This window comes from Lactuca sativa, chromosome 4 (assembly GCF_002870075.4).
Source record: "Lactuca sativa cultivar Salinas chromosome 4, Lsat_Salinas_v11, whole genome shotgun sequence".
Lineage (NCBI taxonomy): Eukaryota > Viridiplantae > Streptophyta > Magnoliopsida > Asterales > Asteraceae > Lactuca > Lactuca sativa.
In genome coordinates, this window is record NC_056626.2 from 239,740,450 (window position 1) to 239,753,508 (window position 13,059).

Sequence of the window (13,059 nt, forward strand, 5' to 3'; positions counted from 1 at the left end):
CATCAAATAATTCGCATATATATATATATATATATATATATATATATATATATATATATATATATATATATATATATATATAATACATAAACCTATACTTGTATTAAAATAATGTTCACGAAAGGGACTATACACTCACTTGTTGAAGTGATGATTCCAAACTCGGACAGCGCTTCACTTCTAACGATCCTATTTTCCTTCGACGAAACCTAGCATTATTATCGCTAAGTTTCAGTCTAATCTTTATTATGACTAATTATTAGCCTAGATTCATCATTAACTCAAAGTCTAATTTCATGATCTATAAAGTAAGGAACAACTAGGTAGGATCATATCGGAGGTAGGGTCCGTTTGGTATACGAAATATACTGTTTGGAAATCCCATTTTAAACACCTCACTAAATCACAGTCTGGACATCATCTCCGTAAGTAGATCAATCCGTATAATGATTTGGAATCACTGATAAATCTTTTTTATAGGTTCATAATAACGATAATAAACTTAAACATAAGTTATTCTTAAAGTAGGGTAAGCATAACTCACTTACTAGGGGGTTTGGTTAGGAACCGGGCTCTGCGGGGGCAAAACTTCCAAGCCGAAAGGTCTTCTTCTCGGAGCCTTCGAGCACCCCGAGACTCGTTCTAACACCTTGGATGTGCTAGGGGAGAACCTTGAGGGTTTGGGGGTGTTTGGGAGAGAGTTGGAGTGAATTGGTGATGTGTGTAAAGCGCACTAGTTTTAATCCTGACAAACTCAAATTTAAACAAACACACGCAGGCAGTGTACCTATCGATAGTAGTTTAGTTCAAGCAAATAGGGTATCAAACACAGGGAACGGTAACAACTAAAATTAATACTAATATTATCTAAATAAAACAATTAATAAAAGTAGGGGTTTTCTCTCGTTTTGCAAGACTAGAAACTTAAACAAGCACTTTAAAACTCAAACAAAGACAATTAACAACTAAGAAGAACAAGAAAGGACAACTAGATTCAATGATAAAAGAGACTTCTATTCAGATTCGATTCACTTATTCCTATGGTTGATTTTGTGGCAAGTGCAATGGATCAATATGTCAATGATTACCGATTCCTAATGTGATTGGGTTCATGTTCATTATTACCAATCCTTTAGCAGACAAGTTAATTCAAACAATGGCCAGTTAATTAAACTAACAAGTTTCCTAGTGTTTAGTTCGTATCAAGTAAGACTTGTAATAATAGCTAATCAAATTTGTTCAATTCAATCAAATAATATGTGGTTGTTCATCACACATGCTCACACATTGATTTACCTATTTTCTAGTTAACCCTAGTTTCATATTCATTATTCCTAGGCATACAATATTGTTTTCACAAAATTGTATGAATCAAGTAATCAAGAAGATGTTCATGCAACTTAATAACTCACTTATTAACAGAAAATATTTATCATCAATACATGAGGATCTTTAACAAGCTTAACAAGATGAATAACCAAATTAATATTAATCCAACCACTCAATCAAACCATGTTCATAAGATTATCTCATCCAAAAAGAAGTAAAAAGCTTTTAGCTCATAACTAAAGCAAGTAATAACCTAAAATCAAAATCTAATGATTCAAACATGTTTCAAAACAAAGATTAAGAAAAGAAGAATGATTATTTGCCTTTGATTCTCTTCTAAATTGTTTCTTATGTTGAATTCTCGAAATCTGAAGCGTCAAGAACCCTTATGGTCTTCAATAATCGCAGCTAGCCTCCAACAAAAGTTAGGGTTCGAATGAGAAGAGTTTCTATATATAAATTTTGAAAACAGCGCCAACTCGACGAGTTTCCACCAAAAACTCGTCGAGTTTTTTCGATAATCCGCGTATACAACATGTACGGCAAGGCATTTTCGAATCGGGAACATTCTGACCAACTCATCGAGTTTAGGCCCAAATCGTCGAGTTTTTTCAGAATCAACATTTTCTCAAAACACAAAAGTCGTCCGAAATTGTGTCTAGTTTTCAAAACATTTTGAATATTGTCAATCGGAATTACGCTTCATGAGATATTGCCAAAACACTGACAAGGGGTCAAGCTATCCAGCAACATCCTTCTTTCTTCAGTCTTCAATCTCCAAGCTTCCAATCACTCAATCCTCTTCCTTTTTCACCCGAGCATGTCTTTTATTGATGAAATTGAAATATTAAGCTAATTAAGTACCTTTTGTCCATAAAATGATATAAAATCAACAATAATTAATAAGATAATGAATGATTTCTATGACTAAATAAGCCCTTATCAATTGGTGTGGAAAAATGAGAAGAAACGAGCTCTATTTATAGGCTGGGCGGAGGATCGAATGCAGTACGTTTAAGAGATGAATGCAGGGCGTTCGTGAATGCAACGCACACCCTAGCTGAATGTAGGGCGTTCATTGCCATAGGTCGCCATCTTGTTCCAATCTGTGGGGACGAAGGTGTGGCCTAGATTACGCCACATGTCACTCGCAGATTATCCCAATAACTATTTATCTTCTAAAATCTGTAACTTTCGCATACGAGCTCCGTTTTTTACGTTCTTTATATCCACGTGTAGGCGGAAACATGACTACAAATTCCGTTTAGACTCCATCAGCTAATTTTGACTTTATTTTTAAAGTTATATTTTAACAGTCTTAGACAAATAAAGTTCGTTAAAAATTCACAACTTTGTCATCCGACGTCCGTTTTCGTCTGTCTTTATATCGTTGAACTCCTATTAATGAGATTTTCAATTATCATTCAGGTTGTGTCGGAAAAAATCGATAGATCTATAATTTGAATTTCGGGTTGTGCACTGCTATGGTAAATCTTACAAAATTCATAACTTCGTCATACGAAGTCAGATTTTGACGTTCTTTTTATGCACGCTCTCGGTTTAACGTATACTACGAATTTCGTTTAGGTTGATAAGGCTAAAAAGTATTTTATCGCAAACTTACTTTTTACGATTCCCGATGTCATCTCGGTTTTGGCGTAAGACTTTGACGGGTCATAACTTCTTTGTTATCACTCGGATTTCAGCGTTCTTATGTGTACGGAACCCTTGTGACATATACTATAACTTGGTTAAGATTATTTTTTCTAAATAATATTCTATTAAAACGTAATTTTTGATGTTTATTATCTTTAAATTGACTAGCCCGAATCTGCAGGCTTTACAGGTAATTAGTATGAAAGGGTAATTAAGGAAATCTTTTATGTGTAGGGGATTGAGTTAGGTTGATATTCGGAGCCAGGGACTATTCAGCTACTTCCAGTTTTCGAGATGAGTTACCTTCATGGTATAAGTGGGTCGAAGGCACCAATGTCAACTCACTAGTAGTTGTTTACAGTATAGATGATTGTCTTTGTGATAATTGTCTGGTATACCACTATCTGTTGAGATTTATGGGCAATAAGGGTAAATTTTGGACAAAATTTGTTATAAAATTTAAAATCTGAACTAAAAGTATAAATTTTGGACCAAATTTGTAATAAATTTTAAAACCTGGGCCAAAAATGTTGTTTTTGAAACTTGAATGACCTATTGATCAGGTAAAATGGTAAATTGAATACGATTACCGATTTTTGGGACATAATTGAATAAAAAAATATATAATGACTAAATCAATTATGAGGTCAATATATAAGGACTTTGATGCAATTTTTCTTATATATATATATATATATATATATATATATATATATATATATATATATATATATATATATATATATATATATATATATATATATATATATCTTTACTATCTTATAAAAGAAATATCATTATTTCCATAAATAGATTCAATATAATAATAATATTTTTTAGGACGTTCAACTCTCTAAGCTTAAAATACAAGTTGTCAACAATAAAATAATATTATTCTATGAATATTGTTACTTCAATTTTAGATTGATCGGCATATAAAACACAATTTACAACCATAAAACACAATTTACAACCACCTAATGCTCAGTTAATTGAAGCTATTTTATACGGTTTTATCTTCTCCCCATATATAGCCAACTAAACATATTTTTACCCACTTCTACGTTGATCGAGTCTTGTTGATGCTGAGATATCGGCAAATATCTGTGGTCGCCTTCGCTCGTATCACTGCCCCCACCCCCTTATATGACTAATTGACTCCACAAATTACAATCAATCATGGAACCACATCCATTTGCTTCCATTTAAACCCTAGTTGTCGTCACCAAACCACCCCTCTCCATATTCTATCTTCCTATAGGCGGTCATCACCATTGCTTGAGACAGTTTATGCTTATATGAATAAACTTGAGGGGGGTTTGTTGCTAATCGATTCCCCAAAATTCATCACTGCTTCATCTATATCGCTCTAAATGCTAAATCACATACCCTCTCTCTCTCTCTCTCTCTCTCTCTCTCGATAACGCGCTAATCGACTTTCCCACTAAGTAAACACCGCCATTAAACCACAACTGATGCTTCTATTTAGGTTTGGGGTTTTTTTGAAAGTTAGATTTAATTTTGGTTTCGTCTTTTAAATCAGGGTTTATAAGGTAAACCATTCATCCTTCTTATTTGAGGTAAACTACTCCTGTCTAATTTGTTTCTTTTTGTTGTGTTTTAGATGATTATGGTTGGGATTCATCCTATAACTCACAAGTATGTTTTTGGCCATAAGTCTATAACTTTATTTTAGAAACGAAAGAACAGGGGAAGTATGGTGTTGAAAAATGTATATTTTAATGCTATTGTACAGACCCCAACACCACTTTCAATCACCACCACATAATATTAAAACTATTATTGACCATTTACAAACATTTTTTTGGTAATTAGATTGTTTTTGCCTTGATGGTTTTGGTGTGCTTAATGTCTATTGGATTTATTTGCTTAGTGGTGGGGAAGAAATAGCAGCATACTTGTATTTTAGTGTACCTTACAATACTATGGTGATATTAAAATCATCAAACATGCCATGAGTGCCACCACTTATATCAATTTTGTCCCCTTTTATACACAAGTTAGCAAAGAATAAAAGTATTTGGGTTGATCACTTACATATTGGTGATTTCTATTATGGATTTGGTAGGTGTTTTCTTTTAGCTCTTACGCTTTGCTTTAAAATGACATCATTCATGCTTATGTTTTTACAGGACCATTGTATTTGGTGCTTTTACTTTGGAGTTAAGAAATCATGAAAACTTTTCCTACTATATAGAGAGGTACAAGTATGTTGATGAGGTATATATGTCTCTTATCTCTCAAACTTATGCTCAAGGAAAATAATATGCAGGTGAACTCCACTGGTAAAGGAATTTTATATGGGAATATTAGACATAATCAAATTGGGGTTCAAATCAATGTTTTTTGTTTAAGTTCAGTTGATGTTAATAGATGCCAACTATCATTTTTTGTTTCTTCTTAAAATATATATTTTAACTGAAAATGTTATTATGTATGTAACAGGGTGATGAGACTATTGAAATTGGACAAATAATACACATTTCAAAGCTAACTCCAGCCTTAAAGGGCTAATTGTTAACCAGTGAGATGGACCTTTGGTTACAAAGTCACCCTTCTTTCTTTGTAGCTTTATTACAAGAAAGTTTCGAACATTCACATCATATAGCTGATTAAAACTACTTGGAGGATACAAGCTAAAGAGATCATATTTTTATTTAGATACCTCATCATTTCTGATGGTTTAAAGAACTTTTGAACTACATGAAATTTTACGGTATCTTTTGTCAAAATGTAAGCTCTTATTTTCATTTTTATAGACATGACGTGCATGTTTGTATTTCCACTTTTGGGATCTTCAGGTATGAATCTTCATGTTATTGATCTTTGTGAATTACCATATATATGCTTGGATTAATGATCTTATTGTTGTGTATGCTCTTGATTGTTCACGGGTAATTCCCAAATAATCTGAAATGGTTGATGTTTGACGACAAAACTTTTTGAGTATTCCTTTGTCCAACTGATCCTAACTGATGATTCTGTTTCGATCCAAAGAAATGCAATTTCTTCTCTCAACCACATGTTTTGAGTCTTGAATATCAAGTATGTACTACTGATGAAATATTTATAACTTTATAGTTTAAAACTTCTACCTAATTATAATAATTTCATTTGAAAATAAAGTTTTACTATTATAAATAGGTAATTTGTCTGTTATAGTTTAGTTGGGTTGTTTAAGAAAAAGATATGAAATTAATTGAAAGAAAAATGATATGATTAAAAAAAATACAAGAATTAGCATCTTACTTTCTTTGGTTTTTGCATTATTACATCCATTTTTTTGCAGGTAGGATATATGATGGTTGCAGAAAAACATGAAATTAAGATGCTACAGGGCTGGTATATGTTTTAAGGCTTGGTCTATGGTATATGGAAGAGTAACTAAACTATGACATGAAGTTTTATCATAAATTCTAATACATGTAACCATATTTTTCTATTGCAACCCTTTATATTGTGTCATTATTATCAAGCATCCAAATTTATTAGGTTTCTATCTTTATCCAATTTACAAACTTGGCTTTAAGCATCTACTTTAGAGGGTATCATCAATATATGACTATGGATTGGTACCTATGCTTTACCTAAATTTATAACTTTGGTTAAAATTTTGAAATCACCCAAATTTCGTCCCTAAGAATTTTTTTTTTCAATAGTGGTATATTAGAGAAACAAATGAAAGTACATTATAACATCATAATTTGATAGTTGGTTTTTATTTTAAAGTATGATGTCCTAATTGTAAATGAGTGGAGAAATGGCATTATACCTTTAAAGTTAAATGGTTAAATAAGAAATTAAGAAATAGAAGTGAAAATACAATGATATATTAGAGAAACAAAAGAAAGTACATTGCTATTTATAGCATTGCACATGCTTTTACTCTGTTTCTTTGACTGCACATGCTTTTATTTAGTTAGTAACCGTGATGTTTCATTTTGTTATTTCATAGTTTCATTTTTTGAATCTGTGTTTTTTGTTTCGTACGTTGACAGTATATTCAATGTTTTTTTTCTCTCATTGCAGTGTGGTGACAGTGTATTCAAGCTTATTTGGGTCTTTGACTAGGATCATTTGTGCAGTTTATTAATTAGATATCAAAGGTTCATAGGTCTTACAAACTATTTTAATCTACTCTCAGTTGCAAGTTAAGGGATGTTTGATGAGGAGTATTGAAAAATAATAACGTAATGGTCATTCAATTTAATTGTTGATTGACTTGATTCTCAATTTCATTGCTGATTGACTTGAGTCCAATTAGTTTTGTATACGCGGACGTTACCAATAATAATAAAATATTTATTTTTGTTGATAATTAAAAATATTTATATTGAACAAACAAAAATTAACTTAGCAACCTCAACTTGTTGAAGCTACAATATTTAATTTAAATAAAAATTTACGTAATTGTTAAAATGACATTTAATATTTTTATTGTGCATAACAATTTCCTAAATATAAAGGAAGTAAGCTATAGTTAATTCATATTAATTTTTTTTAATTGCCATTAATTAGTATTACATTCATGGTTTTTTTTAAATAATAAGTATAACAAATTAAAATAAAAAGGAATCGTTTGAAAACTTCTAGACGCCTATATCTGTGAGAAGAAACTATTAATAGAAAAGAAATTAATTTCCGTCGTCTACGTTGCATAGGGTGCCCCAAAGCCAAAAAATATATATTAATGATGAATGATATATCCCTATACATTGCATGTTTTTTTTTAATACGATGTGTTTCTGAAATCAAACTAATCCCCAAGCAAACTATTCATCAAATATGACTAATCATCGCAAGGAAACCGACCTCGACGAAATAAATTAATCATCACCCGGCCCCAGAACTATTTGTTGCCGCCGCTATGCGCGGGTGCACTGCTAGTGTGTATATATATATATATATATATATATATATATATATATATATATATATATATATATATATATATATATATATATATATATATATATATACACACACCGTAATATACATATTTAGTCAAATACTAAAAATTAAGAGGTACAAGCCATTAATGCATCATGTATAATGATTTTATGTTGTGAAATCAAAGCCAGTCAACATTTGAAAAAGTCAAGATAAGATAAGAATTAGGAATCAGACTGAAAATAGTTTGTGATGACCGATTCATACAAATTTTTAGGATTTATTGTTACATTCAATGTTTGAATCCTCATTTTCTCTTGATCTCTGTGGATATCTCTCGAATCTTGCATGCCTTCCATATAGATCTTGCTTCTGAACTTTACATCCTTTAGTTTACAATGATGTGCTCCTCCAATTCCACAAAATATTTTTGCCGATATTCTCTTTATGAAAGGCCTTAGTCGATTTTCGTTTCTTGGTAAATGATTGTAATAACAATTAATTCAACGCCCCTCTCTCTATTCACGAACACAAAGGTCTTTCTCTACCTCCACGACCATAAAGGTCTTCATCTCTCTCTATCTCTCTATATGACTTTATGTGTATCAGATATGTTTCAGAAGTCATAAACTGGAGGTGCTTGAAAAAGTTGATTGTGTTGTTAATTTCACCATATCTGCGATCACAGACACATACACATTTGTTTATTTTGGATTTGGTCTTAATTTGTAGGGTTTTTTCTTTCTTTTTTGACATTAGATCTTGACTCTGTTATTGGTTGTTTATATGCAGGTATGTCATGGATCATTACAAAAATAAGTCTCCAATGTTGAGCCATGTTTCTGATTGTTTCTCAACTTTAACATTTTTGATGTTTCTAATTGGGTTTTAATTCAGGAGGTTTTTTTAGTTGTTTGTATGCAGGTATTCTATGTTTCCATTGGTTTTTCAACTTTTGTTTCACTATCTATCATGATCATGCTTTGATTATAAACATTAGCATAACTGAAGCTCGTATCAATTGCAATTGGTATATTTTTTAAGTTTCGTTTCGACTTTGGGTTCTTGCACTTTTTGATTTTCTGTATTGGTTTTGGATTTCATTTGGTTTTTTGTCATTTTAGGCTCTTTCTGGTTTGCAAAGAATGAGTGTTTTTGTCAAGAGAGATGATGAGCTCGATCAAAAATCAAGTTTATGATTTTTCCATGATAAAATATTAATTGAAAAGTGCTTCTGTGTCTACAGAATGTGTTGGTAACCCATAACTCAAACCTTCATGTTTTCTTATATTTTACTGTAATCCCTTTTAAATCTTCATCTTTTCAAATTTTGGTTGGGATGAATGAACAAAAATTATATGGATTTTACAGGAGTACAATAAGTTTTAAATAGGTTGTTTTTGTTTTTCATAAGCGATTTTTGCATTTTAGTATAATCTAAGTTCCATATATGGTGGTTTGGTATTATAGTTGTTTATATATGCATGTGATGTTTGGATTGTATTCAAAAGGAAGCTGCAAAAGGTGTTAAAGTTAAGGTTGAAAGCAGAAGTGGAAGGTAAAAATTAAGAATAAAATGTAATCTTCATGTTTAATCCTACTTTATTTTTTTAGTAGTTTCTATTAATTTATATGCTTCAATTAAACTACATGAATCACTTAAGGAGATCAATTTGCAAGTTGTTGAAAAGTAGTTGGTCTTCATTGGTTTATAGAGGTATTCTTTTATATATATAAAATGGTGAAATTATGTTTTGTTTTCTGTATTTTTTTCCTTGGTATGACAAAATCATTTTGTTAATATGTTCTTGAATGCGCATTTTAGTTTTAAATCTTCCTTGTGTTGTTGGATCATGTTATCTCCTCCACCATGAGAATGAGTATACAAGTGTACTTTCATTCCAACATCAATTTGCGTATCTAATTCGGCTAATACATGAACTGACAATTTACTTCTGTTTATATGTTTTAACCTTATCTGTAACTTCTGGAAAACTGGATTTCATTATAAAAAAAATTACCTGATCAGCCTTGACTGTCTGTGAGAATGATGAAATTATGAAAACTGACTAATATTTTGGCTTTGAAAACTTTGTCTGGAACAAGAGTTCTCAAGTTCTCACAAATATTGTATCATAAAAGAGTTTTCATGTTAGAAATGCTTTATTCTCTATGATTACACTAAGGTAATGTCAATGTAGAACTCAACATGCACATGCTATAAAAGGACATGACTATAAATCGTTTACCTCTGATTATAAGTATTTTTTTTTTACTTTACACAGAGCAATTTTCAAAGATCATACTTCCCAAGTAAAGTTATAACTTTTCATTTAATTAACACTTTACTATAGTTTTTTTAAATACATCTTTAAAGTATTTTCATAGGTTATTTGCTCGATTTCTCCCATGTTCTTTTGTAACTGCTCAACCTTGTATGTTTCTCTCAAATGTAAATATGTTGTTGAAAATGTAAATATTTTGTTGTCAAAATGTTGTAGAAAAGAGTAATATGATGCTATGAAAATGCATTTTTTTCCATTTGGAAGGTGTTGTTTATAGGTTGTTTTATGACAAAATTGCAAGTTTGGTCCCTGTGGTATGTCAAAAATTGGATGTTTGGTCCAAAAAGTTTTGGGGTTGTACTGGTGGTCCAAAAGCTTTGATTTGTTGTGGAATTGGTCCAAAGGCTTAACAGCCGTCTACCCCCTCCGTCTGTGTGAGGGTATTTTTGTCAATTCACGCTCATTCCTTTGATATCTTATTAAATTAAACCTCATCATCCTAATTAATTGATACCTGCCGCCAAATCCTCTGTGCATTTCGTCGATCGACTCTCCTGTCACTTTCATCTTCATTCGTTACCCAGAAGCCCTAACCTCCAAGTTGAGTTTTTTTATTGTGATCGGTGTTATTTCAGTGTATGAACATACCAATGTGGAATATAAGGCTCTTAGACAAACCGTTCAACGCAAAGGTGGCTTATGGTAAGGATTTTGTAATTTCTCTGTACATTACATGTTTTGTATGTGAAATCATGCTTCTGAACTTATTTTTGTTGTTGGTTTGAAGATGGCAACCCAACATTATTTACCATCAAGCTATACCATAGAGGTGAGTTCACCAAGTTTCCTGATGTTCAATACATTGACGGAAGTGTGAACTATGTTGACATGGTGGATATAGACACGTTTTCAGTTCATGAGTTGGATGCTATCATGAAAGGGTTCAGGTACGGTGTTCCTCCTGTGATTTACTATCACTTCCTTGTGCCTGGTGGAGACTTCCACTTTGGTCTTAAACCCTTAGGCAATGATGATGATTTACGAACTTTTGCCCAATATGTGTGTGATCACAAAATCATGAGGGTATATACTGAACATGGTGAGACAAAGTTACTTACCTACTTTATGAATCCTAAACCTGTTAAGAAGGTAACTATTGTACAAATGGATGAAATAGATGAAAATGATGACAATGAAAACCACACAGCTGAGGTACAAGAATTTCCAAGCCCACCTAGATCATCCCCTGTTGAGGTTGAGGTACAGCCATTACATGTCGAGGTTCATGATAGACAAAAAGAGCTTATTGCCAATGACTTTATGGAGGCAGCTACAGAATTTGATATTGGTTTGTATCAAAAGATGTTACAATCAAATGCAGATGTTATGACATGATAAATAATAATTACAGTTACATTGCATATTATTTTAAATAATATGCTTTTATAAAGTTCATATTATTCAAATGGATTGTTTAGATGTAGTTTTGCGCAAAAGAACCAATCGCTTTTAGATACTAATTTCTAAAAAAAATTATTTATACTCGTCGCTTGGCGCGGGTAAATGGCTAATATATATATATATATATATATATATATATATATATATATATATATATATATATATATATATATATATATATATATATATATATATATATATATATATATATAGGGTTAGGTTATTTTGTTTTCACTATCTATTGTGTGCATGTATGACTGATTCTGGACCAATCATTTTAGTTATTTTAAAAAAGTAATTAATGCATATTACATGTTGAAGATATAATAGGTATTAATTACATCTTCAACATTTAATATGCATTAATTACTTTCTTAAAATAACTAAAATAATTGGTCCAGAATCAATCATACAGGCACACAATAGATAGTGAAAACATTTGAACCTAACTTTATCTCTCTCACTCTCTCTCTCTCTCTCTCTCTCTCTCTCTCTCTCTCTCTATATATATATATATATATATATATATATATATATATATATATATACTAGTCGTTTACCCGCACAAAGCAGCGGGCGGCGAATAGTTTGGTTCGGCTATTAGTTTTTTTGGGCGGATAATGATTAATTTCAATTCAACGATTAGTTTGTTTTAGAAAACATGTCATATTAAAAATAAAACACTATGTGTTGGCAAATATTACTGAGCATTATTTTAATTCAACGATTTGTTTTCTTTCTAGTGGACAATGTATTATTTAATGTATTAGTCGTTTCTGTGTATGTTGGATAGGTGTGTTCATATGTTGGAACAATTGTATCGATGAATCCCTTTTGTGTACGAAAAACAGTTCGCTTTTCGGAAATAGTTTGCTTTGATGATTAGTTTTCTATTGTATACTGTATAATTTCATAGAACATGCAATACAGCGAGTGGCAAGCAACGAATATGTATTCTTTTGGTGATTAGGTTTCTTCTGTTAGGGACGAATTGTTATATATATATATATATATATATATATATATATATATATATATATATATATATATATATATATATATATATACTAGTCGTTTACCCGCACAAAGCGGTGGACGGCGAATAGTTTGGTTCGGCTATTAGTTTTTTTGGGCGGACAATGGTTAATTTCAATTCAACGATTAGTTTGTTTTAGAAAACATGTCATATTAAAAATAAGACACTATGTGTTTGGCAAATATTACTGAGCATTATTTTAATTCAACGATTTGTTTTTAATTCAACGATTTGTTTTCTTTCTAGTGGACAATGTATTATTTAATGTATTCGTCGTTTTTATGTATGTTGGATAGGTGTGTTCATATGTTGGAACAATTTTATCGATGAATCCCTTTTGCTTACGAAAAAAAGTTCGCTTTTTCGGAAATAGTTTGCTTC

The 13,059-nt window shown here is 31.2% G+C and overlaps 1 protein-coding gene and 1 long non-coding RNA gene across 6 annotated transcripts; both read left to right on the top strand.

The window, feature by feature from the left end:
• Positions 1 to 4,065: 4,065 nt before the first annotated feature.
• On the top strand, positions 4,066 to 5,863 carry LOC111912920 (uncharacterized). The gene is made up of 2 exons (XR_006190831.2): positions 4,066 to 5,226; positions 5,452 to 5,863. It is a non-coding gene; the product is annotated as an uncharacterized LOC111912920 (long non-coding RNA).
• Positions 5,864 to 8,118: 2,255 nt separating this feature from the next.
• Positions 8,119 to 11,631, top strand: LOC111912905 (uncharacterized). 5 transcript variants are annotated; one of them, XR_008231776.1, is made up of 4 exons: positions 8,119 to 8,460; positions 8,689 to 10,883; positions 10,969 to 11,128; positions 11,359 to 11,631. XR_008231776.1 is itself a non-coding variant. In XM_023908639.3 (4 exons), the coding sequence occupies exons 2-4, from the start codon at positions 10,820 to 10,822 to the stop codon at positions 11,574 to 11,576; spliced, it is 594 nt and encodes a 197-aa protein (XP_023764407.2). In that variant the 5' UTR covers positions 8,119 to 8,460; positions 8,689 to 10,819; the 3' UTR covers positions 11,577 to 11,631. The 5 variants fall into 5 exon arrangements, 4 of the variants coding, with proteins under 4 accessions (XP_023764407.2, XP_052626510.1, XP_052626509.1 ...); XM_023908639.3 differs by having other exon boundaries at positions 10,969 to 11,280; XM_052770550.1 differs by having other exon boundaries at positions 10,969 to 11,010; positions 11,083 to 11,631.
• The last annotated feature ends 1,428 nt before the right edge of the window (positions 11,632 to 13,059 follow it).

Bases quoted from the DNA above. Each gene is read 5' to 3' on its own strand.
- LOC111912905 (XM_052770548.1), top strand. From the start codon at position 10,820: ATGAACATACCAATGTGGAATATAAGGCTCTTAGACAAACCGTTCAAC. The intron at 10,884-10,968 runs GTAAGGATTTTG...GTTGGTTTGAAG, and splicing joins CAACGCAAAGGTGGCTTATG to ATGGCAACCCAACATTATTT.